An 18,711-nucleotide genomic window follows, 5' to 3' on the forward strand; every position below is an offset into this window, starting at 1 on the left:
AAATAAGCTAAGTCGATTCACAAGTAATCCAAGTGAGGATCATTGAAAAGTACTAATGAGAGTGCTTGGATATTTGAAATACACTTCTAGTTATGAAATAGTGTATACAAAATATCCTGCGGTCCTAGAAGGATATTGTGATGCAAATTGGATTTCTGACACGAAAGACTCCAAGTCTACGAGTGGATATGTGTTCACAATCGGTGGGGGAGCGGTGTCATGGAGATCCTCTAAACAAACTTGTATAGCTCGGTCGACTATGGAGTCCGAGTTCATTACTTTAGATAAAGCTGGAGAAGAAGCCGAGTGGCTTCGAAACTTTCTCGAAGATATTCCATGTTGGAATAAACTGGTGTCTTCCATTACAATTTATTGTGACAGTCAGTCAGCAATAGGAAGATCACAAAGTAGTATGTACAATGGTAAATCTCGACATATTCGTCGGAGACACAATACCATAAGACAATTGATCTCGAATGGGGTTATTTCGGTTGACTATGTGAAGTCAAAGGAAAACCTTGCGGATCCGCTTACAAAAATTATAAATAGAGATCAAATGTACAAACTACTTGGAGGAATGAATTTAAAATCCACAAATTAAAATATTTATAGCCGTAGAGAATTGGAGATCCCAAAACCTTGGTTCAATGGGACAACTAAGTTATAAATATTAGTTTGAGTGCTTGGAATTGTTACTTGCTCATTCCTGAAATATCCAAGTCTAAATGACCTGCAAAATGTGATGAGGTTAAGTTTTCTTTTAATGATTCCTATACCTATGAGGTAGAGTAACGCATGATACTCTTGATAGGAGATCACCTATATAAGTACAAAGTATTGGCCGCTTTGATTGCAACACTTATGAATCAAAGATATGGTCCAGGGCCGAAATGGACACAACGTGAGAACAAAATGTGTTAGAGTATTGTTATGTAAGTACTATTGACTTGGTTTACATAAACGGTTGACTAGTTCAAGATATCGCGTCACTATGAAACTAGTAAATCCGATAGTATTTTACTACGGTAGGTTCAAGGCCACAAGCTACCTATCCTGATGTAACAATAACTCAAATGACTTTCTAGTGAGAATGCTAATATACGTGAAATTCATTCATGTGGGGGATTGTTGGAAAAAATGTTGAATGAATTGTTGGAATAAAATGGCATGAAATGGGCTTGAATTACTTGTCCAAAAAGCTTGTATACTTGTCCAAAAAGCTTGTCCCAATTGATGCAAAAATTTGAATTTGGTGAAATAAATTGGAGGAAAAGTTGTCCCACATTGAAACATGTTCAATGTATTGTTCACCTTATATAATCCAACTTTGGATTATGGGATTGGGCCCTTAGGGCACCGATGTTTTGTAAAGTGGCAAGACGCTAATCGATGCGACAAACACACACGCGCGGCCGGCGCGGCGTGGCGAGGTCTTATGATCAATTATTCTTTTTGGATAAAATTTGGTTATAAAAAAATAATAATAATTTTTATTATTTTGTTAGTGCGCCCGATTGGTAGATTTATACCGACTGAACGCAGCCCTCACCTGCCGAGACAGAAAGTTTGACAAAGTTGGCCGCCCGATCGTTAGTTTTATATCGACCGAGCGCACCCTTATTTTTCCGAGGCAGAAAGTTGGGACAAAGTTGGGCGCCCGATCTGTTAAATTTGACCGATCGAGCGCGCCTTCTGCAGTCCATAAAGTCACGTCTCTTTCTGGGCTTTTTCTGTCATGGGTTGCATCCTTACGCCATAAAACGTGTTTTTTGGAGTCATAGTATATATATATGACTGTTATAACGCAGAGGGATCATCTGAAACATCTGATAACGTAATATATCAGATTTCTCTGCGAATTCTTCCCTCTCTCTCACAAAAGAAAAAGTTGATATATATTTTAGTTCGACGAAGATCGAGATATTTGTTGTGCTGCTATATCTCGATTGAATAGTCGTTGTATCTTAGAGACGATTGCCGCCAACGTTGAGCACTGTTAACGGGCAATTTCGTCTTGCGATTAGTGAGATTCTCTCGCCTCGACTTGTTCATCAGTATTGCTGCTTTTGTTGTTGTTGACGTTCAGAATTCAGAATACACCCTTATAATAATTTTCAAATTTTAAGAATCCACCAGCTTGTCTTAATATTTTTTGTAGTGATATATGCGCTCAAAACTTGAAAACACAATAAAGTTAGTAACTACATTAGGCTTTCAATAATGTCGTGGTTTCACGTTATCTAATTATTCCATATTTTTAATTACAAATATAATGACTTCCGGCAGTCATCGTCCCTATTATCATATATACCATCGATTAATGAAACACGAATGCCTAGTAGGGACCGTGAACGTGATTGCATCATTTGCACAATAAAAATTTGTGCCATTCCATTCTTATCCACTTAAACACACACATTTCCACTGGCTTTTCTTTTCTGTCATAATGTTCTGTATGGACATTAGGATTACAATTTTATATTTTTGTACGTATGTTTAGGGGTAAGTTTTCGGTATACCGTATAAAAAATATTGGCATGAAAAAAATTCATACCGGTATCGATATCGAAATTCTGAAATGTTGGTACAGAAAAAATCCAGATAGGTACCGTATAGATATCGAAAAAAAATTCAATATACCAAAAAAATGTCTATATTTCGAAAAACGTTCGGTACGATATCCCGAAAATTCGATATTTTAGCTCGATATCCCTACCCTACATATGTTTACAAATTTTGAAAATATATATTCTCATGTTTTTAAATTTTGAATATATGTACTCTTGTTCGTACATATTTTTTATAAGTATGTTTGCTCAATATTTGAAAACTTAAGGACTTTATATTCACGAGAAAAATAGACGTCACCATTATAAGCCCAACCATCAATAGCCCCAATGGACTCAGAAATTTCAATCTACTCGAACTATTTAACCTTTTGAATACTTCAATTATTTAATTGAGCTATCCATGTTAATGTCAAATTATTTCAAAATTAATACATATAAAATGCAAAAAAATTTGTGCCAGCAGAACTTTAAATGTGGCTCTGCCACTGCCAACCGCCCAACAACCAGTTCATTACAAATTAGTGATGGATATTCACACATTTACAAAAACTAGAAAAATACACATGAAAACACATTTGCATTGTCGATAAGAATTGTTAATCAAAGAAGTGAGTTGAAAAAAGATTAAATTGCAGTAAATCAATAATTTTCATGCTTCTTTAGTCAATATATAATAAAATTCAATGTAATATACTAAGTACAAGATGTATATCATAAATTGTACTTGCAAATGAATTTTGTTCAAACATTTTTATAGGTTAAAAATCTAATTGAATTGATAACTGTTGGAAAACATATTAGTAATTAATATTTTAGTTTTGTATAAATTAGGCATTGAGAAAAATATAATATAAAATAAATATCATACTGGAGTTATTAAAATAAAATTTGAGAGAAGAAAAAATATATTTCATAGCGTTGACCACTTATTTTACCACATTGATTTCTAAACAATAAAAATATAATATAGATAATGTATTTTAAACCTTAAATTAAATTATAACGTCAAATATTTTCTTTCTTTATAGTCATCCGCTTTTCTTCTCTGTAAAAAAAAATTATATTTTTATCATCTTCCATAGATATTTTTGTAGTCTTGTCGTCATCAAATATTTTGCATCTTCATATATGTATTTATTCTTTGATTTTTTTGTTACGTTGGACAACCTCTCCCTTTTTATTTAATGTTGAAAATCCTTCATTGCAAAATTATAATAATTTCATCATCTTCAAGCTTAATTATTATATTGTTATAGTCTTCTATAACTTGTATTCAATATTTTTAATAATTGATCCCTTTGTGGGACGCTTTCATTTATTTTTAATTTCATGTTGTTCGAAATGGGTTGATCTCCTTTTTTTCTTGCAATATTTTTTGAAACAAAATATGATTTGCCTTGCTAGGAATTAATTATATTCCTTGATAATATATTTCCTTTTTGATAAAATAGTATTGTGTTTTTTATTTCTAGACCTGTGATTATCTTTCATAAGAAAATATGATTTCTTTTATTTAAAAGTGTTTATTTTCTAATATACTTTTTGTAGTGACCCTTCTGGAATCACTAACTAATTAAAGTTTAAGAATACAATAAATATCTTAAAGAAATAATCATTAAGAACTAGCGAGAACTAAGCATGGTACAACTAAAAACCCCAGAGGAATACAACCGGTACTAAAATCAAGTGTAGTTAAATATTATACAGCTTCATCGAATAACAATACTAAAATCCACTAATAGAAAATTTGGTATATATAGTACAAATCCAACCTTGTTGCAGCTCAACGACCGCTAACTCCTGGTTCGTCCAACCTAAGCCTTGTCCCATAGAATGGGGTGTCCAGAACCAAAACCGAGGACGTGAGCTAACAATGCTAATACGAAAGTATGAGTATACACATTCTATGAATGCTAATGCAAATGAAAGGATACCGAAAATCTATCACGGTAGAAAACTCTTGCTCATATAAAATGCAAAAAAATTTGTGCCAGCCGGACTTTAAATGTGGGCTCTGCCACTGCCAACCGCCCAACAACCAGTTCATTACAAATTAGTGATGGATATTCACACATTTACAAAAACTAGAAAAATACACATGAGAACACATTTGCATTGTCGATAAGAATTGTTAATCAAATAAGTGAGTTGAAAAAAGATTAAATTGCAGTAAACCAATAATTTTCATGCTTCTTTAGTCAAGATATAATAAAATTCAATGTAATATACTAAGTACAAGATGTATATCATAAATTGTACTTGCAAATGAATTTTGTTCAAAAATTTTTATAGGTTAAAAATCTAATTGAATTGATAACTGTTGGAAAACATATTGGTAATTAATATTTTAGTTTTGTATAAATTAGGCATTGAGAAAAATATAATATAAAATAAATATCATACTGGAGTTATTAAAATAAAATTTGAGAGAAGAAAAAATATATTTCATAGCGTTGACCACTTATTTTATCTCATTGATTTCTGAACAATAAAAATATAATATAGATAATGTATTCTAAATCTTAAATTAAATTATAACGTCAAATATTTTCTTTCTTCATAGTCATCCGCTTTTCCTCTCTGTAAAAAAAAAAATTATATTTTTATCATCTTCCATAGATATTTTTGTAGTCTTGTCGTCATCAAATATTTTGCATCTTCATATATGTATTTATTCTTTGATTTTTTTGTTACGTTGGACAACCTCTCCCTTTTTTTTAATGTTGAAAATCCTTCATTGCAAAATTATAATAATTTCATCATCTTCAAGCTTAATTATTATATTGTTATAGTCTTCTATAACTTGTATTCTGTTGTGAAAAAATAAAAATTTATGGTAAAAAGTAAAAACTCCAAAACTCAAAATATATCAAACTCTACACTTCACAAATTTTTCTCTCTCAATTCAATTGTATTTTTCATCACAAATGAAGACCTATTTATAGATCCACATTTGAGATTAGTCCAAAAATAAATACATCATCATCTACATAATCACACACTAATTTTCCATATTTTAAAACTCAATATTCAACATTCAACATTCAATATTCAACATAATATTAATAATAATATTATTTTTCAACACTCCCCCTTGTGATGATGATCGTGATATGATGATTGTCTTCATTACGTGTTTTATACTGCCTCGTTAAAAACCTTACTAGGAAAAACCCAGTGGGATAAAAACCTTAGTAAGGGAAAAAGAGTGCAGCCACGTAAACTCCCCCTCATGTTAACATGAGTGATTCTTTACATATTCCGCAGATTGCGCATCCCAATGTTGTATGTATGCTTTCTGAATATCGTCGTGGAAAGTGCCTTTGTGAAGAGATCTGATGAGTTCTCACTTGATTGAATATAACAGATATCAATATCTTTATTCTTCTCAAGCTCTTGAGTGTAGGCAAAGAACTTTGGGGGTATATGTTTTGTTCTGTCACTTTTGATGTATCCTTCTTTTATTTGAGCAATACATGCAGCATTGTCTTCATACAACGTCACAAGCTTCTTGTCTACTGATAATCCACAAAAAGTTTGGATATGTTTTGTCATTGATTTTAGCCAAACACATTCACGGCTTGCTTCATGTAGCGCAATAATCTCAGCGTGATTTGATGAAGTTGTTACGAGTGTTTGTTTCTGTGAACGCCAAGAAATTGCGGTGCCTCCACGAGTAAATACATACCCGGTTTGGGAACGTGCCTTATGTGGATCAGATAAATAACCAGCATCGGCATAACCAATGATACTTTGATTGGTGTCTTTTGAGTACAAAAGTCCCAAATCTGTCGTTCCTCGTAGATAACGAAATATATGTTTAATTCCGTTCCAGTGCCTCTTTGTTGGATATGAACTGAATCTTGCCAATAAATTTACAGCAAAAGATATATCTGGTCTAGTGCAATTTCCAAGATATATAAGGGCACCAATGACACTTAGATATGATACTTCTGGACCAAGAATAACTTCATCATCTTCACATGGACGGAATGGATCCTTTTCTATGTTTAATGATCTTACAACCATTGGAGTACTTAATGGATTTGATTTATCCATATTAAAACATTTAAGGATCTTTTCTGTATAATTTTCCTGGTGAAAAAAAATTTCACATTCTTTTTGTTCTATTTGCAAACCTAGACAGTACTTGGTTTTTCCAAGATCCTTCATTTCAAATTCTTCCTTCAAGTACATCATAACCTCTTGAATTTCTTTATTCGTTCCAATGATGTTTAAATCATCAACATATACAGCAATAATTACACATCCGAATGTTGTTTTCTTGATGAAAACACAAGGGCATATTGGATCATTTACATATCCCTTTTTCATTAAGTGCTCACTTAGCCGATTATACCACATTCGGCCGGATTGCTTCAACCCATATAATGATCTTAGCAATTTTACAGAATAAAATTCTCTGGGTTTTGAACTTTGTGCCTCAGACATCTTAAATCCTTCAGGGATCTTCATGTATATATCACTATCAAGTGATCCGTATAATTAAGCCGTAACAACATCCATCAGACACATTTCCAAATTTTCAGACACTGCCAAACTAATAAAATATCAAAACGTAATTGCATCCATAACAGGAGAATACGTTTCTTCATAATCAATTCCAGGCCTTTGAGAAAAACCTTGTGCAACAAGTCTAGCTCTATATCTTACTATTTTATTTTTCTCATTTCGCTTTCGAATAAAAACCCATTTGTATCCAACAGGTTTTACACCTTCAGATGTGGGGACTATAGGTCCAAAAACATTACGTTTATTTAGCGAATTCAATTCAACCTGGATGGCATCTTTCCATTTTTCCCAATCATGACGATTTTTACATTCACCAAAATTTTTTGGTTCATGATCCTCGTTTTCATTTATGATGTCACATGCCACATTATAAGAAAATATCTCATCAATATCTTCTATATCTTTTCGGTTCCATATTTTTCCAGTATTAATATAATTGATAGAGATTTCACGATTCTCGTCAGTTTGTGGTTCTGACAGAACATTTTCATCATCAGGTATTTCTTCTGGAACACCATTTTCTATTTTATGATCATCGTGTTTCTCTATGCCTTTTCTTTTCCGAGGATTTTTATCCTTGGAACCGACTGGCCTTCCACGCTTCAAGCATTTTATGACATCATAAGTGTCTTCAATTTGTTTCTTTGGAATTTCATTTCGAGCAGGGGCATTTACAGCATGTATATATGATTTTGTTACCCCTTTTGTGTCTGCAAATGCATCTGGAATTTGATTTGCAATTCTTTGCAAGTGCACAATTTGCTGTACATCTTTCTCACATTGTTTGGTCCTTGGATCCAAATGTAACAATGATGGTACATATCATGTGATTTCTTTTTCGATGTGTTTCTTTTCTCCCCCTAACATTGGGAAGATTTCTTCATTAAAATGACAATCAGCAAAACGTGCTGTAAACACATCGCCTGTCTGAGGCTCAAGATATCGAATGATTGATGAGCTATCATAACCGATATAAATACCGATTTTTCTTTGAGGACCCATTTTTGATCGTTGAGGTGGTGCAATAGGCACATACACCATACATCCAAAAATTCTCAGATGAGAAATATTTGGTTCTTTACCAAATGCAAGCTGCAATGGAGAGAATTTATGATATGCACTTGGTTTGATGCGAATTAATGCCGCAGCATGTAAAATTGCATGTCCCCATATAGAAATAGGGAGTTTTGTTCTCATAATCATTGGTCTAGCAATCAGTTGTACACGTTTAATCAATGATTCAGCTAATCCATTCTGTGTATGAACATGAGCAACAGGATGTTCAACAGTAATTCCCATTGACATACAATAGTCATTGAAAGTTTGGGAAGTAAATTCTCCAGCATTATCAAGTCTTATTTTCTTGATTGTATAATCGGGAAATTGATTCCGAAATTTTATTATTTGAGCCATTAATCTTGCAAATGCCACATTCCGAGTTGACAATAAGCATACATGTGACCATCTGCTAGAGGCATCGATTAATACCATAAAATATCAAAATGGTCCACATGGTGGATGAATTGGCCCACAAATATCACCCTGAATGCGTTCAAGAAATATGGGTGATTCTGTTTGGATTTTAGCTGGCGATGGTCTTATAATAAGTTTTCCAAGAGAACATGCTTTACATTGAAACTTATTATTCTGAAAGATCTTCTCGTCTTTCAATGGATGACCATGCGTATTTTCAATAATTCTTCGCATCATTATTGAACCAGGATGCCCCAATCGATCATGCCAATTGATTAATATTGAAGAACTATTAACCATCATATTTGATTCGATTGACCTTATATGTGTATAATGCAATCCAGTAGGGAGCATTGATAATTTTTCAACCACATATTTCTTTCCTGATTTATATGTGGTAAGACACATATATTTCTGATTTCCATCAGTTATCGTCTCAGTATCATATCCATGAGAATATATGTCATTAAAACTCAACAAATTTCATTTCGATTGTGGTGAATATATAGCATCATTTATCAAAAATTTTTTACCATTTGGTAACAAAAATTATGCTTTACCACAACCTTCAATCAAGTCTACAGGACCTGATATTGTATTCACCATTGTTTTTGTTGGTTTTATTTCCAAAAAATATCTTTCATCTCGCAGAATAGTGTGCGTTGTACAACTATCCGATATGCAAATTTCCATGATATTATTTCCATGTTTGCTCATAGCATTTTCCATATCAAACTTCACAAAAATGCAATAAAGAAAAATTAAGTACAATACAAATGCAAAATATAACATGCTTTATAATACAAGAATGCATAAAAATACAAATTTGTTACAATCTAATCCCACCAATCTTTTAATCAATGTCTTCGAAATCATTCAAAAAATCTGCAGCATTGAAACTAGTTGAACCAATTAAATGGTCACTATTTTCAACAAAATTGGTCTCTTTTCCTTTCCCCTTTGTCGATTCTTTATAGAGTTTACATAGGTGCTCAGGGGTTCGACAAATATGTGACCAATGTCCTGGAGTGCCATATCTATAACAAACACTCTCAGATCTTTTTGAGTGATTTTCATTTTCACTCGTATTTTCATGCTACCTTTTTGGTGGGTGGTTCGTGACGTTCTTTTGAGATGAGTTATTGAAATAACTATCTCGATTATTTTCATATCCACGGCCACGACCACGACCGCGATAATTTTTACGTCCACGTCCACGCCCACGCCCATTTCCTCGACCTCGTTCACGACCAAATTCTGGTCTATGTCTTTGATTTTGGTTTTCATTTTTCATTACGACATTTGCTTCAGGAAATGCCGTTGATCCAGTGGGTCGGAATTGATGATTTCTTATTAACAATTCGTTGTTCTTTTCCGCCACAAGAAGACATGCAATGAGTTCAGAATATCTCGTAAAACCACGCACTCTATACTGTTGCTGTAGAGTTATATTTGATGCGTAAAAAGTGGAAAACGTTTTCTCAAGCATTTCCATCTCTATGACTTCAAGTTCACAGAATTTTAATTGCGAGACTATTCGATACATCGTAGAATTATAATCACTGAATTTTTTAAAGTCTTGGATTCTCAACGAATTCCATTCATCACGGGCGGTCGGAAGTATCACTTCCCTTATATGCTCAAATCTTTCTTTCAACCCTTTCATTAAAATCATTGGATCTTTTTCTGTGAGATACTCACATTTCAACCCTTCATCAAGATGTCGGCGTAAGAAAATCATTGTCTTTGCTTTATCTTGTGAGGTTGATATATTAATTTCTTTGATGGTATCACTTAGACCCAATGACTTAAGATGCATCTCTACATCGAGAGTCCATGGCATATAATTCTTTCCAGTGATATCGAGCGCAACGAATTCAATCTTTGCCAAATTTGATATGGTGGTACTAAAAAAATAACAATGCATTTTATTAGTTAATTTCTATTAGTATGATAATACAAAATAATGGAAGGACGAAAATTACAAGTGCGTATATAAATAGATAAAAAAATCTGTGGTGAAAAATCGTCGGTGAGTACAAAACTCGTGAGCATGATGATCATAGTCGTTATGAAAAATAGCCTTAGAAAGTTCAAAAACTCCATCTTCTTCTTTTTCGAAAAAAAAAAACCGAGGAGAAAATATTTTGAGAGAAAGAGTGAATTTGGTGTGATTGAAAATGAGTTTGAGTGAACATATTTATAGGGCAAAAATTTAGCCGTTTGTGACCATTGGGGGTAAAGAAAAAAATCGAGTATGTGTTGAATAAAAATTTGTGATAATGATGCAATGCATATAATGATAATCATAATTAAATAATTATGTATATCATATCACATTATTATAAGGTCAGTGTCGTAGACAGCCTTTTATATAATGTTGTGAAATTATACCAATATAGTTAGTATAAAGTAAGGTATAGTATATCATATCACATTATTATAAGATCGGTGTCGTAGACAATCTTTTATATAATAACATGAGATTATACAAATATAGTTAGTATATAAATACACAATAATATATATCATATCACGTTATTATAAGGTCAGTGTCATAGACAACCTTTATATAATAACATGAAATTATATATTAATATAGTTAATATATATACATAATAAATATATATCACGTTATTGTTTAAAAACCTTAGAGGCTTTTATACTTGTCGTATCCCTTACCGGGAGTGTGGGATGTCGTCTTAACATCCTCCCAGGATTTATAACAAGTTTTGATAAAAAACTTATTTTTTCATAACATGATATTATATATTAATATATACATAATAAAAATATATAAACAGTAAAATAAAAATTCTTACTTGTTGAATATTTTTGACTTCTTCTTGTATTTTGGAGCGTCGAAAAATATAGAGAACCTTCGAGCGATCGTGCTGATAACGTGTTGTGAAAAAGAAAAAAATTATGGTAAAAAGTAAAAACTCCAAAACTCAAAATATATCAAACTCTACACTTCACAAATTTTTCTCTCTCAATTCAATTGTATTTTTCATCACAAATGAAGACCTATTTATAGATCCACATTTGAGATTAGTCCAAAAATAAATACATCATCATCTACATCATCACATACTAATTTTCCACATTTTACAACTCAATATTCAACATTCAACATTCAATATTCAATATAATATTAATAATAATAATATTTTTCAACATATTCAATATTTTTAATAATTGATCCCTTTGTTGGACGCTTTCATTTATTTTTAATTTCATGTTGTTCGAAATGGGTTGATCTCCTTTTTTTCTTGCAATGTTTTTTGAAAGAAAATATGATTTGCCTTGCTAGGCATTAATTATATTCCTTGATAATATATATTTCTTTTTTGATAAAATAGTATTGTGTTTTTCATTTCTAGACCTGTGATTATCTTTCATAAGAAAATCTGATTTCTTTTATTTAAAAGTGTTTATTTTCTAATATACTTTTTGTAGTGACCCTTCCGGAATCACTAACTAATTAAAGTTTAAGAATACAATAAATATCTTAAAGCAATAATCATTAAGAACTAGCGAGAACTAAGCATGGTACAACTAAAAACCCCGGAGGAATACAACCGGTACTGAAATCAAGTGTAGTTAAATATTATACAGCCTCATCGAATAACAATACTAAAATCCACTAATAGAAAATCTGGTATATATAGTACAAATCCAACCTTGTTGCAGCTCAACGACCGCTACCTCCTGCTTCGTCAAACCTAAGCCCTGTCCCATAGAATGGGGTGTCCAGAATCAAAACCGAGGACGTGAGCTAACAATGCTAATACAAAAATATGAGTATACACATTCTATGAATTCTAATACAAATGAAAGGATACCGAAAATCTATCACGGCAGAAAACTCTTACTCATATAATGGATGTCATCGTATATAGCACACTAGGTCATCGCATCAGGAGGTACTCTCATACCATAATAATAAGTGGACAAAAGTAATCGGACCCGAATCCACGAAATCCATTCACAATAACTCGGGACTGAGAAACCCTTCTACTGGTAATATCAAGTTATAGGCTTAACATGATGCGTGTAACAGTAATAACTGTGACATAATAAATGAACATAAACCACGCAGACATAGAACATGCATACTCAACCAGACTCGAATAGTATGTATGTACCTCTATCAAGCAACTCAAGAAACCTAGCAACACTGCTCTCTAGTAAGAGTCTATTATAAGCAGATTAATCATCATATCACTTATTGTCTACTAAAAACCTTAACTAGACTATATCTACTCACAGAAGCTAATCAGAGTCTATAATTATACATGCGTTTGTCGTTAGTCCTTTGAAGCATTGGCCTCAAAACCTAGGCACAACTTCGTTATTATCTCGGTAGTGCTTTGCTATTGACTGACCCTCAAGACGATGCCCGGAAGTCTTCCAAAACCACCAAAACCGAGAGAGGAATAAGTGAATTGGTGAGTCGTAAATAAATCTCTCAGCTCTTATTTATAGACAGTGATGGGATCTTCCGATATATATACATCAAACGAGTGTCCCTGATTGGACAACACATTGCTACCGACATAGTTCGAACCTTCCGAATTGGGTTTTGGAGCTTCCGATCTAGTCACGCCAAGTCATCAATCAGAAAGCCCCTAATTTCTTATCTAGAGGCAATCAGACCTTCCGATCTTGAGTTAAGAGATTCCGAACTCATCCTCTGCCTCCGAAGTACAACGTTGCTTCCAAACTAATCTTCAGAGCTTCTGAACTGTCCAATAACTTGTATCCCTTGGAACCATTTCCGATCATTCTGAATCCAAATTTCAACTCCTTAAACCCCTTAATCATGTTTAGGAGGTTGATTATGGATGAAAATGAGACAATCATAGAATATGATCGTCGCTTGATTAATATAGCCAACGAAGCATACAACATTAGAGATCCAATATCAAATAAAAGACTTGTTAGCAATGTCCTTTCACTTTCGTAGCGTTTTAACATCCAGATTTTAGATTTGTGCAATTGATGAATCAAAAAATACATCTACACTTGGTTGTATGACTTGGTGAGTTCTCTTTGCACCTTCGAGATGAATTTAGAAGCACAAAATAAGGATAAAGGTAAGACAATAGCTTTTCAAGTATCCAAAGACTCATATATACAATGAGTTTATTAAATTGTAGCATCGAAGCAATGAGTCAGACTTGTGTAAAGATTCAATTTCCTTAATCACTAAGAAATTTGGAGATTATTTGAAAAGGATAATGGCCTAACTCTGATCGGACATTCCGATCATGGTTCAGATCTTTCGAACTACACCCTTATCTTATGAACTTGAACAATTCCTCTAAACCTGATTGCATCTTCTGATCTGGATTTCAGATCTTTCGAACACGTCGTTGGTTCTAAAGTCATAATTTACCATTTCTGATCCGATTAAACATCGGGCTAATTAGGATTCTAGTTCCTTAATCATGTTTTATAATTTAATATTGTAAGGTCCAAAAAGTTCACTAGCTTAATCACGATTAATTGATTAAATTATATGATTTAATGCATGTTATTTATAAAATTTAATTGTTATGTGAAATTATGTGATTTATTATAATGCCTGAAATTTATGTGATGTGTATGTTTTTTTTAAGTTTTCAGGTTGGTATTAATTTTGGGTCGTAGGGACGAGCCTAGCCTTGGCTGGAGTTAAGAAAAATATGTTTATTTTAAATTAAGTTTAAAGGGATGCAGTGTATTTTTTTATTGAGTGGGAGAGTAAAATTTTAAAAGCATTTTAAAATGTAACTAATGGGCTGTGTTAGAGCCCATTAGTCACAAACAAAATAAGCGTTCAGAATTTTATTTTGAACTCTCATTTTGAACGCTCCCTTCTCAAAATCTCTCTCAAACACTGTGATCTTCAGGCTAGGGTTCTTCGAATTCTCAAGGCTAGATTGTTCCGCCGTCCAGGTTAATCCCAATCAGACGATTCAGGCAAGTTTTTAGTGATTTTGAAACTCATTCAAGAATATATGTATTTTCAAGGTAAAACCCTAGGTGTTTTGATTGATGATCTATGCACGTTCTTGAAAAATTTTTGAGTATGTTGCTTGATTGTGATACGTGAAGCATTCCTGATGTGTTCGGTTCAATTTTATTGAGTTTTGAATGATTTGAAGGCAATGAATCAGATTTTTGGGGCAAAAGTTTGAAGGAAGGTTTTTGATGAAAGATCTTTTGAGTTTATTGGTGTTTGGGTATATTGTTTTAAAATTTTCATGATGTTGAAAGATATTTTTGACAGAAAAGTGTTTCTAAACATCGTAGGTTCAGAAAAAGTGCAGAAAAGATCAATTTTTGGAATTCATATTTTGCGAAGGCGTACCCGCGCTGCCGAGCAGCGCGCCCGATCCTGAGCTGCACATTTATGCGCACAGGCAGTGCGCCCGCGCTGCTTGCCCGTGCCGCGGTTTCGCAGGTGTGCGAGTGGGCTGCGCGTCCGCGCTGTGGAGACAGCGCGGCCGTTCCGTAGGTTCGCATATCCCACCCCATTTTACGAGTTTTTGGGTCCTAAAAATAATGATTTTGATATTTTAAGGTATTTTAATTATTTTTAAGAATGTTCATGAAGAATTTTAAAGTTTTGAAGGTCTGGGACGGACAGAATGCCTCACGTGGATCAGTCAAGTTATGTATTGCATGATTGTATGAATTTCTCATGAAATGTTTTGAAGGATTTTAAGCATTTAGCATCACGAGAAACTTTATGAACATGTTACGATATTTATGGAAATGACATGATATGATATAATAAGATGAATCATATGATACATGAAAAATATTTTGATGAATTATGCGTCTTGTGGTGATTATATGGGGTATGCACTTCGGGATGAGCTCCGAAGTGGCTATCCAAATATGGCTCACAGGATGGTTATATGGGGTATGCACTTCGGGATGAGCTCCGAAGCGGCTATCCAAAGAATGAAAGTTTACAGGCTAAATTTCATATGCTTGTTGATCAACAGAAAACTATGAACGACTCGTTATGACAGTTACCACACTACTCATACTTCATCAACCCAAATATTTTATGTTATTGTTACACATTCGAGATGTTATTGCATGAAAGCTTAAGTTAATGTTTCTCTTTTAAAGTTAGAAAATCTTTTTTATGCATTTTCTTGCTGAGTCTTTCGACTCACTATACTTGAATGGTGAAGGTAACGAGGATGTGGATGATTTTATTGATAATTATGTGGGCGGACATGAAGAAGAGGCAGGGGTCGGTCCGACGGGCAATGCATGAGTGCAAATGCTTTAGATTGGAAGATGTTTTAAACCTTTTTATTTGATGAGAGGCAAACAAGTTTTGAATCTTATGTTGAGGGTCATGTTTGGAAAAGATTTTTAAATGCTATTTCATTATTTGTGCACTTTTAATACGCTTATTTTTAATAAAGAAGATGATGCTTCCGCAAAGTTTTTATTTTTCCCAAATTTTAGGTATGTATGTTTGAGTAACGTTTCTATTGAGAAATTTGGACGTTACAGCTTGGTATCAGGGCAGTTCGCTCTGGATTTGTCGCACACATGCATTCTCGCCAAGATCCTATGCTTCGTCTTCATGTCTGTATGTTTTATGCTATGGAATGTTTAAGATGCATAATAGTACTTACGATTAATAAGTTATGCATGTTGATTATGATGTTATGTTTAAATAACGTAATTAAGCATGTGGACTGTATGTACATCAGGATCATGGATAACCGTAGAAATCTGAACAATGAGGACAATCAGAATAACCAGTTTTTGGCTGGGTTGGCGACTCTGTTGCAAGAGCAGAGTAGAGCCCAAGGGTAACAGATCCAACAGTTAATCTAAGCACAAGAGGGGGGGACGGAACAACAATCAACCTCTTTTGACCATTCCTATCTTTAAGCAGTTTAAGGATCTAGGGCCACAGGGGTTTAAAGGAGGGGCTGATCCCCTTGTAGCCGAGGAATGGGTGCAGTCAGTGGAGGCTATTTTTTACTACATGCAGCTCACTGATGCAGACCATGTGAGGTATGTCATCTTTATGTTCCGTGATGATGCACGGGTTTGGTGGCAGGGAGCCCGTTCTGTTGTGGATATGACTATGTTGACTTGGAATGGATTCAAAGATGTGTTCTATGGGAAGTATTTCACTATCAGCACCAGGACTATACTTGCCAGAGAATTTCTGGAGCTCCGCCAAGGAAGCATTTCCATTGCCGAGTATGTGAGGAAGTTTGAGAGGGGGAGGTATTTTGTTCCCATGATTTCGGGTAATGCTGCAGAGGAGTTGAAGCATTTCACGGAGGGACTGAATGCCACTATTCGTCGTGATGTCAGATTGAGTGGGGAATAAACGTATACCAAGTAGCCGTCAACGAGGCTATGTTATCAGAGAAAGACGGGAATGATATTATCAAAGAATTGCAGGCGAAGAGAACCAGTTACCAAAGGAGAGAGCAGCAAGGGCCTAGTCAGAAGAGGCCATATCAAGCTCCAGCTCAGAGGAGACCACAGCATCAGCAGTGCCAAAACCCAAATCAGGCGCGACCTCAGGGGCAGAATCAGCTGAACGCCAATGCTCAAAGGCCGGCGAATGCACCTATCTGTTAGAAGTGTGGGAAGTCACACTCAGGTCAATGCATGCTTGGGACCAATACTTGCTTTCTTTGTAAGAAGCCAGGGAATTTCGCCAAGGATTGCCCACAATCAAAGGATCCTATAAAGGGAAGAGTGTTTGCTATGACTCACGATCAGGTTGACCCAGATTCTGCAATTGTCATAGATATGATCCGTATTGCTAACGTACCTGCTTTCATGTTGATAGATACAGGAGCTAGCACTCTTTTATGTCTATTAATTTTATGATGAAATTGAGGGTCTTGCCGGATAAATCTATTTTGGAATTTTGTGTCTCGTTACCCTCAGGAGAAGAACTAAAAAGTAGTAGTGTGGTAAGAAATTGCAAGGTTCAGATGCAGAGTCTAGTGTTGTGTGCAGATTTTATTGTTCTGAAAATGGTGGATTTCGATGCGATTTTTGGAATGGACTGGTTGTCTCTGCATGAGGCTATTATTGACTACAGACGGAGATCCGTCTCTTTGAAAGATCAGAATGGAAAACCATTTGTGTTCCGCACTATATCTAAAAGGAGCTCACCAGGTATGATTTCCGCAGGAACAACCTGGAAATTATTGAGTAATGGGTGTACATGTTTTCTTGCAAGTATAACCGGTGATCTGGAGGTACAGCGACCGAAAATTTGGGAAGTGGAGGTAGTGAAAGATTTTCCAAAAGTTTTTCCCGATGATGTTGCGGGATTGCCTCCAGTCAGGGAAGTCGAATTTGGGATTAAATTGATGCCTGGAACTAAGCCAGCTTCTAAGGAACCGTACAGATTAGCACCGACTGATCAGATGAAAGAACTGAAAGATCAATTGCAAGAATTGCTGGATAAGGGGTTCATCAGACCGAGTATGTCTCCATGGGGTGCACCGGTGTTATTTGTTAAGAAGAAATATGGGTCAATGAGGTTGTGCATTGACTATAAAGAATTGAATCAAGTTACAGTGAAGAACAGATATCCCTTGCCCAGAATAGATGATCTGTTCGACCAGTTGCAAGGGGCAGTGGTGTTCTCAAAAATTGACCTACGATCAGGCTACCACCAACTGAAGGTGAAAGATGAGGATGTGCAGAAGACAGCATTCAGGACTCGCTATGACCACTACAAATTCTTAGTAATGCCGTTTGGGTTGACCAATGCACCAGCTGTGTTCATGGATTTGATGAACAAGGTGTTTCAACCTTTCTTGGATCAGTTTGTCATAGTCTTTATAGATGACATACTGATCTATTCTCGCAGTTTGGAGGAACATCGTTAGCACTTGACTACAGTATTGCAGATTTTGAAAGAAAATCAGCTTTATGCTAAGTTCAGTATGTGTGAATTTTGGCTAGAGCAGATTTCATTTTTGGGTCATATAGTTTCAGCTAAGGGAATTGAGGTGGATCCGTTTAAGGTGGAAGCGGTTCGAAATTGGGTTGCTCTGAAGAATGCTACAGAAATATGAAGTTTCTTGGGCTTAGAAGGATACTATTGGAGATTTATTCAAGACTTATCTAA

At 34.5% G+C, this 18,711-nt stretch overlaps 1 protein-coding gene across 1 annotated transcript; it reads left to right on the plus strand.

The window, feature by feature from the left end:
* The first annotated feature begins 259 nt into the window (after window positions 1-259).
* LOC140889409 (uncharacterized) lies at window positions 260-16,941 on the plus strand. Its single transcript, XM_073297123.1, has 2 exons — window positions 260-352; window positions 16,495-16,941. Exons 1-2 carry the CDS (start codon window positions 260-262, stop codon window positions 16,939-16,941), a joined length of 540 nt encoding a protein of 179 aa, XP_073153224.1.
* Window positions 16,942-18,711: the final 1,770 nt, after the last annotated feature.

This window comes from Henckelia pumila, chromosome 3 (assembly GCF_033568475.1).
Source record: "Henckelia pumila isolate YLH828 chromosome 3, ASM3356847v2, whole genome shotgun sequence".
Classification (NCBI taxonomy): domain Eukaryota; kingdom Viridiplantae; phylum Streptophyta; class Magnoliopsida; order Lamiales; family Gesneriaceae; genus Henckelia; species Henckelia pumila.

Excerpts from the sequence above, each read along its gene's own strand:
- LOC140889409 (XM_073297123.1), top strand. The coding sequence starts at position 260 with ATGGAGTCCGAGTTCATTACTTTAGATAAAGCTGGAGAAGAAGCCGAG. Across the intron at positions 353-16,494 it reads TTCCATGTTGGAATAAACTG|TTTAAGGATCTAGGGCCACA; the intron begins GTGTCTTCCATT and ends ATCTTTAAGCAG.